Raw genomic sequence first — 19,929 nt, 5'->3', positions numbered from 1 at the left:
AGGAGGCTTGTAGGCCTCAGGCTCGCTCTCTGCCTGTCATGAGATCCGGGCAGGCCTCTGTCACAGAACCCAATGGTCGGATCCTCTCCGCCCCGCTTTGCGAGCCTGGAGAAGTGCGTCCCTTCTCGCTTGCCTTATGCCTGGCGAGGCGGGGACCACACTACCGTGCTGCCTGCCGGAGGGGGGAACGCTCACGTGCGGCACTCTGCTTTCCAGCCGGTGACAGTAGCTCCCGAGAAAACCAACGTTCAGACTACCCGAATCAGTATTATTTTGTCCTGGGAGCCCGCACAGGAGGGCGGAAAGAACAGCTACTCGAGTTGGGCAGTGGACGCGCCCCTCTTCTCCCCCTCGGTTCGCCTGAACCGCCTGGAGCTGCAAGCGCGCCAGTCGCGGCGGAGCTTCCTCAGCCTTTGACAGCTCCGCGCGAGCACCACTGGCCTAGAGTCCCAGCTCCAGGGGCGGGACGGGGCGGGGCGAGAGCGCGAGGGGCGGGGCGAGCGCGAGTCGGGGCCAGAGGAGGGAGCGCGCGAGCGGAGCCGAGTGGTGCCGAGCGGAGAAGGGAGGTTCTGGGGAGAGGCAGGCAGAGCCCGCCGGCCGCCTGCGGCTCAGCGCGGATTGTGCTGCGTCGCCCGGCTCAGCGTACCCCCGCCTCTGCCCAGGCTTCCGCAAAACTTTTATTCTCTGGGGCTCCCCGGGGTGTCTGAAGGAATCGGAGCGCTCGGCCGGCTCTACGCTCCCCTGTCGTGGCGACTGAGGGGAAGTGCATCCCTTGCCCGCTGGGCTCTCGTGCCCCGCGCCTCACCTGCTGCTGATCCGCTCCTCAGAGCGGCGAGGGGGCACCCGCGGAGAGGCCGCGCGGGCGCCAGCGCCCCCGAATTCTCCCGCCCACCGCGGTGGACTCGCCCGGCGCAACTTTAACTTGATTCCTCTAGCCCAGCCCGGGCACCCGCTGCTGCTGCTTTGCTGCCACCGCTGCCGTCTCGGCCGCCGCCTCACAAAGGGGCGCGGGAAGGGAGGCGGCGCGGTCCGCGGGCACAGGCGCCGGTGCGCAAGGCGCGGGCCTCCGTGCCGCCGAGGCCGGGAGACAAAAGGGAAACTGCCTCTGTTCGCCGTGCGGGCTGGGAGCAGCCAGCTCGTCCGCCTCCTGCCCGGCTCCGCGAGCCTCCTCCCCCCACCCCCGGCTGCTGCTCCGCCTCCCTCCCCGCGGGCTGTCCCCGCAGTGCTCCGGGACCCGGCGAGCCTTCGGGGCGCGCGTCGCTGCTGGTGGTTGGGGCTGTAGCGATAATAAATGATAGAGGATACAATGACTTTGCTGTCTCTGCTGGGTCGCATCATGCGCTACTTCTTGCTGAGACCCGAGACGCTCTTCCTGCTGTGCATCAGCTTGGCACTGTGGAGTTACTTCTTCCACACGGACGAGGTGAAGACCATCGTCAAGTCCAGCCGGGACGCGGTGAAGATGGTGAAGGGCAAGGTGGCGGAGATCATGCAGAATGATCGGCTCGGGGGGCTCGACGTGCTGGAGGCCGAGTTTTCCAAGACCTGGGAGTTTAAGAGCCACAACGTGGCCGTGTATTCTATCCAGGGCCGGAGAGACCACATGGAGGACCGATTCGAAGTTCTTACGGACCTAGCCAACAAGACGCACCCGTCCATCTTCGGGATCTTTGACGGACATGGGGGCGAGGTAGGAGTTCTCTGGGGTTTTGTTTGAGTGGGTGTGTGTAAACAGGATGTGTGCGTAGCAGGGTAAGAACTGGGTGCGAGGGGCGTGGTGATGACCTGGTGCCGGGCTGGACAAAGACATTAGATCCAAATGTGGCTCAAGTTGCTAAAAAATAGTGCTGGCTCCAGACCTCTTGGGATTCAGTGGCCAATTTGGGGGACGGAGGGTCACCCATAACCTATTTTGTGCCTCATAATTTATGAGGTTTCCCAGGATCAGAACCCAGCAAATGACTGTGCTAGTTTTGGGGGGGGGGGGGGAGAGTTTATGGTTTCTACAGGGAACTTTGGCCCAGGGCCTCAGCGCCCCTGTTCTAGGGTTTGAGGCCAAGCTTAGGCATAAAGAAGGAAGAAAATATCTTTGATTCTCTTAGGGAAAAGAGACCAAATCTGCAGAGCCGAGTCAGTGAGGGCTCAGTGAAGATGAAGGAAGCCTTGATTCCTTCCCATTGCATTCTCTTAGAGGAGGAACCCGAGGGGGCACCTCTGCGCTTCTTCCCAACTCCATTAACTTTGCAAGTGCAATCGGGCCAGTTGACAGCAGCGCCTCGCTGGTCGTCTGCTTTTAGCTGGATCGTGGCGCGGGACCGAGATGCCTCTGGCCTTTGCAGAGGTGGCAATGCCTGCAGAGGCGGCGAGTGCCCAGATCTCGCCCCTGAGTCCTGGTCAGCGTGGGCGCGCAGACGTCTCCCTCCTTCTAAACTCCTTTATTTGGTGTTCATCTGGGAGCAAGAGATGATGTTGGAGGCCGGTTCAGGTCCCTCTGCCGCATTTCTGCGGCACCTTGATTGCGCGCGGGGGCTCATATTTCCTGGAGGTCGGTCGGGCGAGGGTTGGCTCCGGTCCTCGGGCATCTGCTCAGGGGAAGTGAGTGGCAAATGTGGCTCCAGCGCCGTTCTCTCAAGCGCACCAGGCCAGCCACACCATCTCTCTCAATTGGCAGTTTGTAAGAGTTTCAATGCTGTAGTTTTTAATTTTTTTGCAGCATACTTTCTTACTCATATTCCCCCAGTCCCCATCGCCACCCTTATTTCATTAACACCCCACCCCACCTCCCGTGCTCTGTGCTGGCATCCAACTTTCCCTCCAACTCTCTTCTTGGTCCTTCTGGTCTCTGGTGAGCTGTAGGGGAAGTCTGGATGTCATTCTCTTTCACGAATTGCTTGTGTTTTGGCCTTTGTTTTGCTCAATTGGTTATCTAATTTGCATTCTGTCTTTGATACAAAGTCATTTCACCCACCACACTCTGTTAATCTTTCCGAGATAGTGTACCCATCTACCTTAAACCAACTTTGCCAGGAAAGACAAACTTAGTGGGAAAATTTCTTTGGTAGAACTGAGATCAGATTTTGCTATTTTCCATCCACCCTAGCCCTATGTTCTGTCTTTCAAAATGAAGGATTCTTACTGGTTGTAATTTTGTAGCTTCTCGTGTAGTGTGGGGTTCTTTTCCCCTTGGTCACATAATAGGTGAAAAATATGAAATTAATTGAGGGAACAGGTGCTGTGTGCCTGGAAAGACACATACCTGAATGATAATGTTGCCAATATAATGACTGAATTGTTTTCTTGGTTTGATCAGAATGCCTATGTTTTTATTGTATATGCCTAGACCATTATAAATCATTTAATAAAGTTTATATTTATTATATATTTTTAAATTAAAATTGGCAGCTGATAATCTGCTTCTGGTCTTAGAAAGCACAGTTTTATTTTTAATTTAAAGTTCTGGATGTAATATTAGTGTTGTGAAACTTTGGGTTGTGCTTGCCTGAGTGTGCTGTATTGGCATGTTTTGATCCTGCACGTGCAAGTGAATGAGTATTTAAAATTTTCTGTTAAGTTGATATTCTAAAATCTGAAAATCGCAGACCTAAACACATTTCAGGTTGAAAAATTTCCAGTACTATCTTCCGGTAAACGTATCATCCAGAAAAGGGACATGATAAATGTTTTTATTTAAATAGAAGTATTTTACATGTATAGGTACTCTCCTTAAAAATAGGGTAATCATTCTATCTATAACCTCTTATAGTATGTAGCCAGTTCATTCATTTTGACTTCTTTTTAGGGCAAAATAAGAAAAGTGATATAAAAGGTAGTTATTTAATTGTTGGAATGTGATAATAACAAATAATATTAGGTGATTTCTCTCTTGCTTTTTTTTCATTCAAGGAAAGTCCCATGTAATTGTCATCTTTTGTGTTGTTTAGCTCCTTTAACATTCACCAGAGGAGGGTGCCACTGTTTGATTTTGGTATAGATGATAGTTGTCTCCTTTCAGAAAAGAGGAAGGTTTTTCTGAACTCCCTATTATTTATATATGTTGTGTGAGAAGATAAATGAGGACTTTAATTTTATTTCTAATAATTCAAACTAATAAGATGGGCTATAAAAAATGAGGGCCCATCTGTAATGATACTGCTTTTTAAATTTCATAGAAAAGACCTAAGTCACCTTGTATATGTACATTTCATCCCATTTTTTAGATGAGATGTTTGTTGATGGGCTTAAGATGTGACCTTTGTAAGGCAAGTTCAAGGCCTTCATTTTGGTGATTTTTATATTAAACTGCTGGACAAATTAGTTTGCATATTTGCCTAGATAGATAGCACACTAGGGATACAAAGGTGAATGACACATGATTCCTATCCTCACAAGGTTTCAGTGTAGAGAGATAGATCTGTAACCAAAAATTACAGCTGGAGCATGCTTAGGGTATTATGGGAACACTGAAGAAAAGCATTTAAATCAGACTGGGAGGTGGGAGGCCCAGGGAAAGACACTTTGAAGGCGTTATTTACTGTAAGTTAAAAGCACAGGCTTTGGTTTGAGATCTTGCTTTGAATCTCTGCTCTGCCTTATACTGGCTGTGATCATGGACAGGTTGCTTAGTCAACTTTATCTGGGAGTTTTTAATCTGAAAAATAGGGATAATAATACATGTAAGGTACAACTCCATCAGTTGTATTATACCCTGTCTAGAGAAATACTGAATGGAGAAAATGATGTGGAAAAAGAAAGCTTAGAGACCAAGAAGTCTGCATTGTTAGGGCAACAATATTTTAGGAAGAGAGAGTCTTCCTATGAAAGCCACAATTTTGATCACTAGAAAGGCATATGTTAGATATGGATAATTTATTAGGTATCCCCCAAACTCTCTCTTTGTTCTAACTTGTGGTAAACTGGTTATTAATTCAGAAGTTCAGGTATCTTAGCATTGGGAAAGCAGCATCCAGGTTTCCAGGGCAAATTTTCTGATTAGTGAAAAGGAATATTCCCTGTGATTAATTAGTAAGTTGGTATTCTGATTTACACTTCAGCCTCTTAGCATGTGTTGGTTCTCTGGAGTCTACTCAATTGTGTATTTTTGACAAAGATATGTCTCTGGACTTATGCTGAGGACCAGACTCTGGAGAGCTATGACTTCTACATGGATGACATCTTAGAGAGCCTGTCTCAGTGGTTATACAGGCCAGCTTCCTCACTTGATGCCATTGTGCCCTTGAAACATTCTAACCATGATACTGTGGGTGGATGGTTGGTTCTGAGTGTGTGTGTGTGTGTGTGTGTGTGTGTGTGTGTGTATGTGTGTGTGTGTCTAAAGCTATGGCAGTGATTGTTTTTCTGTATAACAAAATATTTACAAAGATTAAAACATTGAAAAGGTAAAAAAAATAGCTCAACTTATACCAACTGATGTGGAAAGGTTATTTTTATGGATTTTTTTAAAGCTCGTTTATTTTAAGGGTTGGGGGGAGCACAAGGGGGGAGGGGCAAAGACAGGAGAGAGAGAATTCCAAGCAGGCTCCATCATGCTGTCAGCTCAGAGCCAGATGCGGGGCTTGATCTCATGAACTGTGAGATCATGACCTGACCCAAAACCAAGAGTTGGAGACTTAACTAACTGAACCACCCAGGTGCCCTGATATGGAAAGGTTATTTTTAAAATTAAAAAAATAATGTTTATCAAGAAAAAATGATTTTTTGTGTGTGTGTGTGTATGTGTATGCTTATCTGTATTTTTTATCTATAGGCAAAAGGTGTTTTTGTTTGTGTTTTTGTTTTTGTTTTTTTTTTGTTGACTCGTTTTACTTTTTACATTATGCAGAAGAAATAGCACCAATCCTTTGAGGCAGCTGTTCATGGCTGAAACCTCTCTGGAAAAACAGATTGTTATGTGTTCCATCATTACTGTATTAAAGGTCATATATCATTGTATCATACAGTTGACACACAGCTTGGCCAGTGGTTAAGCTTAGAGCACCACACTTCACATCAGAGAAGCTGTACTTGAGATGCTTTTCTGGGGCAGTAGTCTTCAGGCTGCTCACTTCTCAGAAGTGAGGAGGAGAAACTGCTTATAGAAGGTTGCCTGCAGGATATATATAGTCTAGTTCTTTAGACCAATGGTTCTTAACTTTTCTTGAGTTATGCTTTATGGATGTTGTAAAACTACAGACATATCCCCAAGAAGAATGGACACGTGCATCAGGTTTTGTTTATAATTTTAAAGATAAGCGAATGCATGAAGCCTCTGGATTTTAGGTTAGTCTAGATAGAATAAAATCTATTTCTAATAAATCTAGACCTGCAGGGAGCTGTATACCTGGACCCCTTCCTTGGCCTGATTGTTGTTTTTTCCATTATTTGCATTTATTGACTTGTGTGCTGTCGTTTGCCTGTGAGGGTTGTTTTGAGGAATGGTTGTCCAAAGTTCTCCAACAAATCAACTGCAAATATGTCCTTGAGGACTTTGTACATTATGAGGACCAAGGGAAAGACAGTTCTCTGACAGCTTTTTGTTTTTATCTTAAGGGTATTGAGTCATGTGACTGGCTCTCCCTGTGTTTGTTGGCTACTAGAAATGTTAGATATGAACCTTTGACCTGCCTCTAACAAATATACAGAATTTTATAGAAGACATTAATTTGGCATATGAACCTCACTCCCAGGACAGCTTATCTTTCCTACATTCAGTTTTCCTTTGTTTTATTTTTTTCTTTCTCCTCTCAGATATGTCATTTTATCTTGTTGTGGTATATATATTTATGTAAGTTTAAGTTTCATTGGATCCTTTCTGAAATAAGATATAGCTCTGAATTATTAAATTAGGAGTGGCATGATGAATGATCTGCTTTTCAGACATTATAACTGCTCTTAGTAAATGTTGAGTTCCCACATTAGTGAGGTACAGGAGGCCTGTGGATTTAGTGTGGACAAATGCCTATGATTTAAGAGAAAATTCAGATTACTTTGGTTTAAAATGACACATTGCCATTTCTGCCAAAAAAGGAGGGGTAGTTTCCTTCTTAGTCAGCCTCTCTCTTGTGCCTAGGGGCCTCTGTGTAGGTACATGCAAGATCATGACTGCTGACCTCGGTGCATCTTCTGAACAGATTGTTTAGAAATTCAGTTCAATTAAACCGACATTTTCTATATAGTCTGACATATGTGGAAAACAGTGTTATGTTCTCTGTGTTGCCTAAAGATGAATCAGTGCATTCTCTGCCCTCAGGGAACATTCCATCTACTTGGAGAGATGAGCTTCTTCATAGCAGAGCTACAAGGTACAGTTGGGCTACCTATAAGAGGTGATGGCCTGACTAAGGGAGCGTGAGGAGTCTTGGGTAATTTTGAAGAGAAGTTGACATTTGATTATATCGTAGCATTTCATTAGACAGAGATTAGGAGGGAGGATGAGAAGATGACTTTACAGGTTGAAGAAAAAATAAAATGACACAGAGGAAGTAAAAAGCAGGCACAGTTGGGAAAAAGGCAGGTAGCCCATGTGTTTAGAGCAGGATTTCCCCAACTGCTATCATTCTATAAGCCTATTCATTATTTTTTTCATTTTTGAGTACTTTCTGTGTTTTTATATAGTCAATATTATTTTTTAGATTGACTTTTTTTTTAGTCAAGTAAATCTATTTAAAAAATAAACTTCCTACTAGCACTGTTGAGTAGAAAATCATTAAATGAAGTTCTTAGCCTCCAATCTGCTAAGAAGCTGTCTCCATTGTGATGAAGTGGAATGATTTTTAGATGGTTCTTCTCCTAGTCTCTGGTTGCCTCTAGATTCCCTCTATCCCCCTCTCCTTGCTTTTTATAAGCAGAAAGGTGGCTTTTAAAATTTAATTGTTAGCCATAGGAAGAAGAAAGGCAGGCTGCTTACTCCCTTCCCAGGTGGAAGGTATCTCTAGTGATGCCACTCCTCAAAGAATTCTGGTTTGGAACTGCTTTCCACTGTGACTTATGTGACAGATAAGATTTCATGTGTAACATACATTCATGGGGAACCCAGACTTATGGTCAGTTCCCAGTGGTGTAGCAGAAATCCCACCCCGCTTTCTGATGCAGGTAAATGAGAAGACATTAGAGTAATAAATTTGAATCCTTTCTAGTTTAGTTTAAAAAGTAAATAATTCACAAGTTTTGATACTTGAGTCATTATTGGTCACAAAAGCAAGCTCAAAGACACAGAGAACAGATTGGTGATTGCCAGAGGCAGGAGTGAGGCATGGGCAAAATGGATGAAAAGAGTCAAAAGTATAAAATTCTAGTGGTAAAATAAAAATAAGTGATGGCGATGTAATGTACAGCATGGTGACTAGAGTTAATGCTATTGTGTTGCATATTTGAAAGTTGCTGAGAGAGTAAGCCTTAAAAGTTTTCATCACAAGAAAAAAAATTCTTTAACCATGTGTGGTAATGGATGTTAACTAGGCTTATTGTGGTGATCATTTCTCAATACAGACAAATTTTGAGTCCTTATGTTGGATACCTGAAACTAACATAATGTTGTATGTCAACTGTACCTCAGTAACAAAAATACTTGCAAAAACTAAAAAAAGTAATATTTTTATTTTGAGTGCTAATATTTGAAATGAAATAACATTTTTTAAAACTTTTATTTGAGAGAGAGAGAGCGCGCTAGAGCGAGCATGCACAGGGGAGGGGTAGAGGGAGAAGGAAAGAGAATCTCAGGTAGCCTCCATGCCAGTGCCCAGCATGGAGCCTGACATAGGGATGCATCCCACAACCCTGGGACCATGATCTGAGCCAAAATCAAAGGTTGGACACTCAACCAACTGAGCCACCCAGGTGCCCCTAGTATTTGATTGTTCATAATTTCTGTTTTGAACTTTAACCACTTCAGTAATGAATTTTTGTGGTTTAACTTTTATTATCATTTGAATAATCCTATTTAGTAGATATGTCTTAGCAAGTTAAACATATTTAAAAATAAATTAACTTTAAAATTATAAAAGTAATGTGACAACGTGATAGATAGTATGGAAAAGAAAAAAAGTCACTCAAAACCCCATTCTCTTGTCACATCCACTATTAGGATTTTGGTGTATTACTTGCTTATCTTTTTTTATATGCATTTTAAATATAATTTTACATTGTTATAATGATGTACATTTGGTTTTTAAATCTTGGCTTTTTTCCCACTTTTTATAAACCTATAAACACAAAGTCATTTTCCTCCATATTTCTTTTTTTTTTTAATTTTTTAAAATGTTTTTATTTATTTTTGAGACAGAGAGAGAGACAGAGCATGAGCAGGGGAGGGGCAGAGAAAGAGTGAGACACAGAATCCGAAGCAGGCTCCAGGCTCTGAGCTGTCAGCACAGAGCCTGACGCGGGGCCCGAACCCACAGACTGTGAGATCATGACCTGAGCTGAAGTCGGACGTTTAACCGACTGAGCCACCCAGGTGCCCCTATTTCTTTCTTTTTTATTTTTTTAATTTTTTTAATGTTTATTTATTTTTGAGAGAGACAGAGACAGAGTGTGAGTGGGAAAGGGACAGAGAGAGAGGGAGATACAAAATCCCAAGCAGGCTCCAGGCTCTGAGCTGTCAGCACAGAGCCTGATGCAGGCTCAGACTCATGATCCATGAGATCATGACCTGAACCGAAGTCGGATGCTTAACCAACTGAGCCACCCAGGCACCCCTCCATAATTCTTTATTATATTCCTAATGTGTTTCTTAGCAATAGATTAATATTATACTGAATGGCTGGCTGTTTGATAAATCACTCAATAGCTTTCTTCCTGGTATACATTTAGGTTCCTCTAACTTTTCACCTTTGTAAATAACAATGTAATAATAATTAATAATAATAATAATAATAATAATAATTTTTGTATATTTTTATAATTATAATAATTTTGTGCTTCTCCTGTAGTTTGTGCAGGTGTTTCTACTGTAGAAATCTACTGTAGGTGGATTTCCAGAAGTAGAGTTTCTGGATCAGAGGAGAAATAAAGAAACCACTGTTATTGGTAATAATAATGATAATAATAATAATAATAATAATAACAATGGCTGACATTTGTTGAATATGTTTAATATGCCAGGCAGTGTTTAAGGTACTTTATATATATTATCTGATTTTAATTATCATAACAGTGTTTGAGGTAGGTACTATATATCTCCATTTATATATGTAGAAATTAAGGTACTGAGAAATAAAGTAATTTACCCACAGTCTCTTGTAGCTCATGGGTGGTGAAACTAGAATTTGAAAGTGGGATTCAGATTTGGAGCTATCTGTCTCCAAACCCTATGCTTTCAGCTTCTGGTTTAAATTCCACAAATCTCATAATTTCGACAGTGAAGTGTGGATAGCATTGTTAGATGGACATTGCCTGGTCTTCTCAGGTCGCTCAGTCGGACTTGGAGTTTCTCATTTGATTCTGACAGTTGTGTCCCTGTGACATGTGGTATTGTTCTTGGAAACTCTATGCTGGAAATCTCAGTAGGTAGATCTATTTACCTAAGGAAGTCTTGCAGTTAAAAAAGAATTGGGCTTAGAAGTTAGAGCAGATGCTGACTCGCAAGCAGCCATTCTCATCCACTCCCCTTCTTTGCTGGCAGAATCTCTGTCCCACTGCAGAGAATCTCTAACACTTCTGCCTGTTAGCTCATGAAAGGCTTGCGTAGAAGTTATGGTGGCATCAACATAGCCATTTGCAAAAATGATTTAGGTTTTATTTTACTTTAAAGTACTAAAGACTTGACTTTAGAATAAATGTGGTGTGTATGTGTTAACATTATTTCTTTTTATACTGAAGCGGTGTTTTTTTTTTTATAACTAAAATAATTTCCTAATCTGTAAACAATTGTTAATTTAATTAAAAAGTTTTTAAAATTTATTTTTGAGAGAGAGAGGGAAAAAAAAAGCAGGAATGGGGAGGGGCAGAGAGAGAGGGGGACAGAAGATCTGAAGCGGTCTCTGCACTGACAGCAGAGAGCCCGATAAAGGGTGTGAACTCAGGAACAGTGAAATCATGACCTGAGCTGAAGTTGGGTGCTTAACCGACTGAGCCACTAGGTGCCCCAATTTAATTCTTGTTAAGATTTTATTTAAAAAAAAATTTTTTTTAACGTTTATTTATTTTTGAGACAGAGAGAGACAGAGCATGAACGGGGGAGGGACAGAGAGAGAGGGAGATACAGATTCGGAAGCAGACTCCAGGCTCTGAGCCATCAGCCCAGAGCCCGACGCGGGGCTTGAACTCACAGACTGCGAGATCATGACCTGAGCTGAAGTCGGACGCTTAACCGACTGAGCCACCCAGGCGCCCCAGGATTTTATTTTTTAAGTAATCTCTGCATCTGACATGGGGCTTGAACTCATAACCCTGAGGTCAAGAGTTGTATGCTTTACCGACTGAGCCAGCCAGATTTGACAACTGCTAAATTAACAGTTATTTAATTTTAAATAGCAAAATATTATTTTTTCATTTGTTTACAGTATTGTGTTGGTATGTTTAGTTTGAATAGATGATAGTCATGTGTTTCCATTCTAGAAGGCTACCTAATACATTAGCCAACGTTAACTTTTAGCCAACGTTAAGTTAAGCCCAAGCTTTGGTGATGGCTAGTTATAATCTGTTTTTAATAAGAATCTTCAAAGGTAAAGTTTAAAACAAAGGAAGCCATCATTTAAAAAAATAGTTGATGGCATTATAGTACCATTTGTAGCTTTCTTTTATAATTATAGGCCTCTCTACAAAGCACTTTAAGTAAATATTTGTGTAGAGAAAATTGTGCATATTGATACATTGATATACTTTCAATAAACTTGAAATCTGTGCTAGGAAAAGCTGTGCTTAAAAAGTGAAGGTATAATAATTTACATCTGAGAAGCAAATCTGAAAATTTTGATCACTTGGTCTTTCTGGAGAATATTTTTTTCCCTTTCTCTGTTTAATGAGAATAGGACCCAATTTTTTTTTCTTTTCATTTCAGTTTGAGTTTTTATTTATTTTATTTTATTTTTTTTTATATATGAAATTTATTGACAGATTGGTTTCCATACATCACCCAGTGCTCATCCCAAAAGGTGCCCTCCTCAATACCCATCACCCACCCTCTCCTCCCTCCCACCCCCCATCAACCCTCAGTTTGTTCTCAGTTTTTAACAGTCTCTTATGCTTTGGCTCTCTCCCACTCTAACCTCTTTTTTTTTTTTTTTTCTTCCCCTCCCCCATGGGTTCCTGTTAAGTTTCTCAGGATCCACATAAGAGTGAAACCATATGGTATCTGTCTTTCTCTGTATGGCTTATTTCACTTAGCATCACACTCTCCAGTTCCAACCACGTTGCTACAAAAGGCCATATTTCATTTTTTCTCATTGCCACGTAGTATTCCATTGTGTATATAAACCACAATTTCTTTATCTGGGTTATTTGTTTTTTGGGTGTGGAGTTTGGTGAGCTCTTTATAGATTTTGGATACTAGCCCTTTGTCCGATATGTCATTTGCGAATATCTTTTCCCATTCCGTTGGTTGCCTTTTAGTTTTGTTGGTTGTTTCCTTTGCTGTGCAGAAGCTTTTTATCTTCATAAGGTCCCAGTAATTCACTTTTGCTTTTAATTCCCTTGCCTTTGGGGATGTGTCGAGTAAGAGATTGCTACGGCTGAGGTCAGAGAGGTCTTTTCCTGCTTTCTCCTCTAAGGTTTTGATGGTTTCCTGTCTCACATTCAGGTCCTTTATCCATTTTGAGTTTATTTTTGTGAATGGTGTGAGAAAGTGGTCTAGTTTCAACCTTCTGCATGTAGAATAGGACCCAATTTAATGGAACCTTAGCTGCCTCCAGCTTGTCTAGAATGAGGGAAGGTTCTGGTAGTTGAGTCTGTTAAAAATGAGACTTACTTACTTTCCTCCATTCCTGGAAGACAAGGGAGTTCTTGTCTGCTACCGGGCACAGAGCCCCTGAAGGTAAGTCTGGGCTACTGCAAATAATTACATAAAATGTTCATTGTACAATGATACCAGATAGAGACACACTATTTCTAATGTAGAAGAGAACTGTGTGCTCCCAAGCTAGGCACAATCACTTGGTAAGGGTGCCTTTTTCTAATTTGTACAGAAGTGAAAGGCACCATAGCAATAGTCTGTATTTCTGAGACTCACATTCTTTACCATACCATCCATCATTATTGCACTCCTTGTTCTGCTCCAGTATTGAGCAGCTGACAGATAATCTATTGGCCTTAGTTGCTAAACCAAAGACCGGTTATCCATTTCACATCATGTCATCAAACCTTATGACTTCCCTGGAGAAGTGCACACTTATTTGCATTTGCTTTTCAAGATGAATATTCCAGGCTTTAGTCATTGTAAATGTGAGTGGGGATTTAATGGCCTGTAGCAATACATCTTAAATATTTCAAATTGTATTTTTAATAGAACAGTCTATATTCAGCACTACTCTTGGACTATAAGGTTCTTCATCTAAAAACATTTAAAAAATATTCTTTTAGTTATAGAATTGCCATATGGCAAAAACTGTTTTATTCTGATAAGTATATACCATTTCTTTCTAACCTAGTAAGTGCTTTCAAATTTCTTTTTAATTAAATAACTTAACTTTCAGTTTAATTAGTCACTGGACATTTTCTGGCCAAATAAGTCTCTTACTGACCCTTGTATTTTCTAGAAATTGAGACATAGTAGAATTTTTGGTCATACTATTTACCTTTTTGCTGCCTAGAATAATAAGGTGAATTTGCTGTAACAACTGGTTTGCATAGGTATATGATAAATATGACTGACCCAGAATTTGGGATTAAGAAGTTTCAGCTTCCCTTTTATTTAAACTTAGAGGTTTCCTACATTCTGTTTAGAAAGAAGATACATTTTCTCTTTAGATAGGCCTGGCAGGGATCTTGAATTGTCATATAATCCAAATATAGTGCCTAAGGCTTCACAGCTACATTAATAATCTATTTTTAAACACTTTCATCAAGGAGATTCCATACTGTCCCTGGAGAATTTTTTTTTTCTATAGTCCTTTCTCAGAGGAAATTTGTTTTATATGAACTAATTCCCTTTGGTTTAAACTTATTTCTTAGTCTGCCCTTAACAGAGATATAGTAGAATTCAGTTGTTGCCATTTGTAAGTCAATAAGATTATGGTAATCAAAAATCTTCTTCCCCTCATGTTAAATAAGTACATCAAATTATAGGAGAAACACTCATCACAAAGAAAGGAGACATAAGGTAATTTCTACCAAAGACAGAATAGTTTCCAAATGATCAATAATATCTCCTCTTTGTAAGGAGCTGTTTTGGCAATAAAGGAAATGTCCTTTCCCTTTATTTTTACAGATTGGTTAGTTTTGTCTTTTTATGTCCATTGTCAGAGGCTTAGGCTATAGGTGGAGTACATTTTGTTAGCTAGGAAGAAGGGGAATGGGAATCATTGTTGGGTAGCCTTGGGGAGGGGGTTCAGAGAACATGGCCTGGAACATTTCTTGTCTGCACATTAGCAAACTCATTGGAAAATGTTGCTGTAAAGTATATAACATTGACAAGAGGGAAAAAAGAAAGCTTTAGAAGACTTTATAAAAGGGTAAGCCATCTTATTTTTGGATTGGCTTAGAGGTGACTTTACCTGGGAGCTGAGGTATAAATTTGGTATTTTAGGGCCCCAACAAGTTTTAGGAGACTATCACTAGGTAGTTTTTTTTAATTCAGATTTTCTGTCTGTTCTGTGTATACTGGCAACAAAGAAGGGCTTGAGTGTTTGGAGAACAACAACGTGCTTTTTGCTGTGATACATGACTGTGTGTTCAGTATAGGTAAGGCTACTGATGAGTGTGGAAATATCACAGCAGTTCTTTTGTTGGCTACCCATTTCTCTTTTACTATCTTCCTGTTTTAGACAATGAATTTCTTCAAATGCAGTAGGATTTTTGTCTCTTAATTATTAGGAATCATAAGTTTTGTTATTATGTTTAAAAATATTCTGATCTACTCCAGGCCAGAGAGAAGAGATTCCTGGGAGGGCCGAAACTTGTGTACACATTTTGCAGGGGGACAGCCTGGCAGTGGTCTGGTCTCCAGTGAGAGGGGAGGGTGTTAAAGTCTTCTGATGTTTCTGGAGGCCAAAATGAATGCATTTGGAGTAAATTCTGTGTGTGAGGATGAAGTGCTCATCCTGCTGCTGCTGCTGCTATAAATTGATTACGATGAGGCCATCTTTTCATTATGTCTTCCTGACTGTTTATTACCAGTCTATAGAAATGCTGACTGACTAAACTTCCTATTTAGTTTTAGTAGCTTTTCTGGTGATTCATTCTCTCTACTTTGTTTTTTTTCTTTTAAAAGATATGCAATCATATTGTCTACAAATAATATAATTTTGTCTCCTGCTTCCTAAATAGTTATACTTTTTTTTGTTTGTTTGTTTCCTGCCTCATTGCATTAACTAGAACAGAACAATGTTCTGTAATACTCATGATAGTGAGTGTTCTTATGTTCCTATATTTGAGATTATTTAAAAAGTTTGAGATCGGGGAAATGTGAAATGGCTTCAGTTTATGGATAATAGGGCTAAAGTTTCTTTACTGAAAGATGAAATCCAAAGGTAAAGTAAGAGCCAAAGAAGAAAGGATATTCAAGGTATGGTAATCAAGAGAATTCATGATCACGAGGATGGACTAGAACTTGGTATAGATGTGTTGCTGAAAACTAACGTGCATTGAGTACATGCAGGGGAGAGCCCTGTCTTTTCTTCTTTGGGTAAAAATTATCATCACTAGATCCATCTCATGGGAATGTCCCAGAAAGCATTAGTCTGAACGATAAGCACAATATCTATTGTACAAGATACTGATTGTGCAGGTTGTGAAGACCTAGCAAGATACACACAGGAATCTCTTCCCCTGGTTCTAGAGTAGTGGGAAGTCTGGAGCCATCTTGCCCGTGCAATTCTGCTGGTTTTGGTGAAGGTTGTCCTTATTTTATCTGGGATTTCCTGTGCAGAAAATCCTTGCCCTGTTTCTATTATCTGTCTTGTAAGGAAACTGCAGCTGCTTACAGATTTTCATACTGAGTGGGGTTAGGTTGTATTAGTGTACAGAGACAAAATCTTAATGTAAGATCCCTCAAATTGCCCATAAAGAAGAGTGTTTGTGATTTTCACCTCTTATTCTGTAGAGATATATGTAATTATAAATGTATAACTACATATCCAAAGTAATTAATAGTACAGAAAAAGTGTGTGCATGTAAAATATAGGAATGTATAGTTATAAATATGTAACCACATATCGCAAATAATGTATAGTACAGAATAAAGTGTGTGCGTATGAAATAATAGTTTTATAATGTTTTATTTTTATTTATTTATTTATTTATAAAAATTTATTTATTTATTTTGAGAGAGAGAGAGTGAGCATGAGTGGGAAAGGGGCAGAGAGATAGGGAGAGAGAGAGTCCCAAGCAGGCTCCATGCTGTCAGTGCAGAGCCTGACATGGGGCTTGATCTCACAAACCTTGAGATCATGATCTGAGACAAAATCAGGAGTTGGATGCTTAACCAGCTGAGCCACCCAGCCACCCTTATATTGTTTTAAATAAGAAAAGAGTTTCTGGGAATGTCAGCTGGTGCAGCCACTCTGGAAAACAGTATGGAGGTTCCTCAAAAAACTAAAAATACAACTACCCTACGACCCAGCAATTGCACTACCAGGTATTTATCCAAGGGATACAGGTGTGCTGTTTCAAAGGGACACATGCACCCCAGTGTTTATAGCAGCACTATCAACAATAGCCAAAGTATGGAAAGAGCCCAAATGTTCATCAATGGGTGAATGGATAAAGAAGGTGTGGTGTATATATACAATGGAGTATTACTCGGCAATCAAAAAGAATGAAATCTTGTCATTTGCAACTACGTGGATGGAACTAGAGGGTGTTATGCTAAGTGAAATTAGTCAGAGAAAGATAAATACCATATGACTTCACATATGAGGACTTTAAGAGACAAAACAGATGAACATAAGGGAAGGGAAACAAAAATAGTATAAAAACAAGAAGGGGGACAAAGCATAAGAGACTCATGAATATGGAGAACAAACAGAGTGTTACTGGAGGGGTTGTGGGAGGGAGGATGGGCCAAATGGGTAAGGGGCATTAAGGAATCTCCTCCTGAAATCATTGTTGCACTGTATGCTAACTAATTTGGATGTAAATTAAAAAAAAATTTAAATTAAAAATGTCAAAAAAAAACATTAAAAAAAAGAAAAGAGTTTCTTGGGTTTGTGTAAATTTGTGAATGGTGCTGTTTCACTGTACCTGCTGAAAGATAATAGAATAAGAAATTGAAGAATATTTTGACATTTTCAGCTGATGACAGGAACTTTTTATTTCTTTTAAAGAGCATTTCGTATATTTCTGTATGTAATCACTGAAAAATTTAGTTTGTTAAAGTTTTAAAGCTACAAAACAGAATAAACGTGGCTTTTGGAGTTAGGAGTAAGATTAATTTATCGTGATTATTTTTAAAGTCAATTTTAGAAAGATAATTATAATGCCATATTGAGAGCTTTATTTTTAATCTAAGTGCCAGCCATATCTTTGACACCAGATGGGAATATGGAGATGGGCACTCAGCCCGGTAATTTATGCTCATAAATACATACAAAAAGTTTACACTTGCTGTTTCTTTCTTGCCTGTGGCTTGAGACCCTGGGGGATTTTATATTCCAGTGATTTCAGAAGAGATACCAATCGGGGATTCTGACCTTTCCTATTTTCCTGGCATCCCTCCTGTGTACCTGATAAGGTGCCTGTAGGTCTAAACTGTTTTTGATAAATGTCTGGTCATAGTTTTGTCTAAGAGTGAGAGTCTTTGAGAAGCAAAGAATTCTTGGAAAGGAAGCTTGTATTTTTAATACTATCTACGAGATCCAAGTGGCTGTTGCTGAAGAAATTACATGGGTAGAGAACTGAGAAGCTGACGGTGGCCAGAGAAGTTCTCTGTACCTTCCTATTAGAGCCACATACAGATGGAAGTTGTTTATCCCCAAAGGATTATGTAATGCAAACAGTTTTAGACGTGAAAGAATACAGGCAGGCATGTACTTTGGAAATATTGCTTAAGAGGGAATTCTGTGATGAAGAGAACATCTAGTAAAAAATAGGATAACAGTAGATGTGCCCAGATGATATACCCACTTTACCAGAGAGAAGCCCTCATCCCCAGCCTTCATGGTGACTTTATGTTATGGGGATTAGGACATCTACTTTCTTCAATGTTAAAAATTGATCATTGTTACGATATTATTATCTGATACACAGTCCATATTCAGATTTTGCCAGATGTTTCAACTGTTTTTAAAAATAACTGAGGTATGACTGGCATAAAATAAGCTGCATATATTTAATATACATATAATTTGATCAGTTCTGTATATATTTGTGAAACCATCACCACTATCAAGATAATGAACACAGCCAACACTGCCCAAGGTTTCTTTATGCCCTTTGGTAATACCTTCCTTCTGTCTTTCTCTAGTCCCTCCCTCCATCCCTAGGCAACCATTAATCTGCTTTCTGTCACTATAGACTTAGTTTGCATTTTGTAAAATTTTACATAAATGGAAATGTAGAGCATGTACTCCTTTTTTGTTTTCTGGCTTTTTTCCCCACTCAGCGTAATCATTTTGAAATCCATCTATGTTGTTGCATCTATCAATGGTTCATTCATTTTTATCACTTGATACATATTGTATTGTATGTATATACCAAAGCTTGTTTATCTGTTCACTTATTGTTGGACATTTGAGTTGCTTTCAGTTTTTGACTGTGAACATTCATGTACAAGTCTTTGTATGGACATATGCTTTCATGTCTCTTGGGTAAATAACCTAGGAGTAGAATTGCTGGATAATATGGTAGGTGTGTGTTAACTTAAAAAAAAAAAACAAAAAAAAAACACACCCAAAACTGCTAAACCACTTTCCAAAGTGGTTGTGTTATTTTACATTTCCATCAGTGATGTATGAGAGTTCTAGTTGCTCCATATCCTTGCCAGTCTTTTTAATTTTAATCATTCTAGTAGATGTGAAGTGGTTTCTTACTGTGGTTTTAGTTTGCATTTTACTAATGACTAATGACGCTGAATATCTTTTTTATGTACTTTTTGGAAGACGGCCTTCTTTTAAAAATATTGAATAAGAATGGCTGTCAAATCTTGGTTTTCCAGTAAAGTCTGAGTTTTGTCTTTCCCTGTACGATGGAAGCGAACGAAAAAGAGAGGCAAGAGGTATAGGAGGCTTACTGAAAGGAGAGAGGCTCATAAGTACAGCCTAGAAATGAGAGGTATTGAGAGGTTGCACAAAGTAACCAATAAATCAAGTGAAACAAAGAGAGCAGAAGAGAAGGGTTAGGGCCTGTCACCACTAAAGACAGTTTGTATTATCAGTCTTTAATTTTCTTGTATTCCAGATAAAAAAAATCTGAATGAGACTTCTCTTAGAAAAGTGCATTTGAAAGCATGGACTGTAGACCCTTCTTCTGCTTTCTTCTGACTCACTCATTTCCTTTTAACTTCTGACACCTATTTTGAGTGTGTTTTTTGTTTTTATTTTTTAAGGTCTGCAGGGATCTCATAACCATGTATGATGACCTGTTTTCAGCCCTTAGAGTTTTCTGTAGGTTCTTGCTTTCTTCACCTCTGTCTTCTTGAGACTCATGGTTTTTTTTTTTTTAATTAAAAAAAAAATTTAATGTTTATTTTTGAGAGAGAGAGAGAGAGAGAGAGAGAGAGAGCGAGAGCACAAGCAGGGGAGGGGCAGACAGAGAGGGGGACACAGAATCTGAAGCAGGCTCCAGGCTCTGAGCTGCCAGCACAGAGCCTGACGTGGGGTCTGAACTCACGAACTGTGAGAT

General features: G+C 40.1%; 1 protein-coding gene across 1 annotated transcript in view; it reads left to right on the top strand.

Moving 5' to 3' along the window:
- Window positions 1–533: 533 nt before the first annotated feature.
- Window positions 534–19,929, top strand: part of PPM1L (protein phosphatase, Mg2+/Mn2+ dependent 1L) — a 289,323-nt gene continuing 269,927 nt past the window's right edge. The window contains exon 1 of the mRNA XM_027061496.2: window positions 534–1,690. Within this exon, the coding sequence (XP_026917297.1) occupies window positions 1,292–1,690 (399 nt within the window). The 5' untranslated portion in view covers window positions 534–1,291. The remainder of the gene's footprint in view (window positions 1,691–19,929) is intronic.

This window comes from Acinonyx jubatus, chromosome C2, assembly GCF_027475565.1.
Source record: "Acinonyx jubatus isolate Ajub_Pintada_27869175 chromosome C2, VMU_Ajub_asm_v1.0, whole genome shotgun sequence".
NCBI classification, from domain to species: domain Eukaryota; kingdom Metazoa; phylum Chordata; class Mammalia; order Carnivora; family Felidae; genus Acinonyx; species Acinonyx jubatus.
The sequence above is the reverse complement of the archived record's forward strand: the minus strand, read 5'-3'. Positions and strand labels throughout refer to the sequence as shown.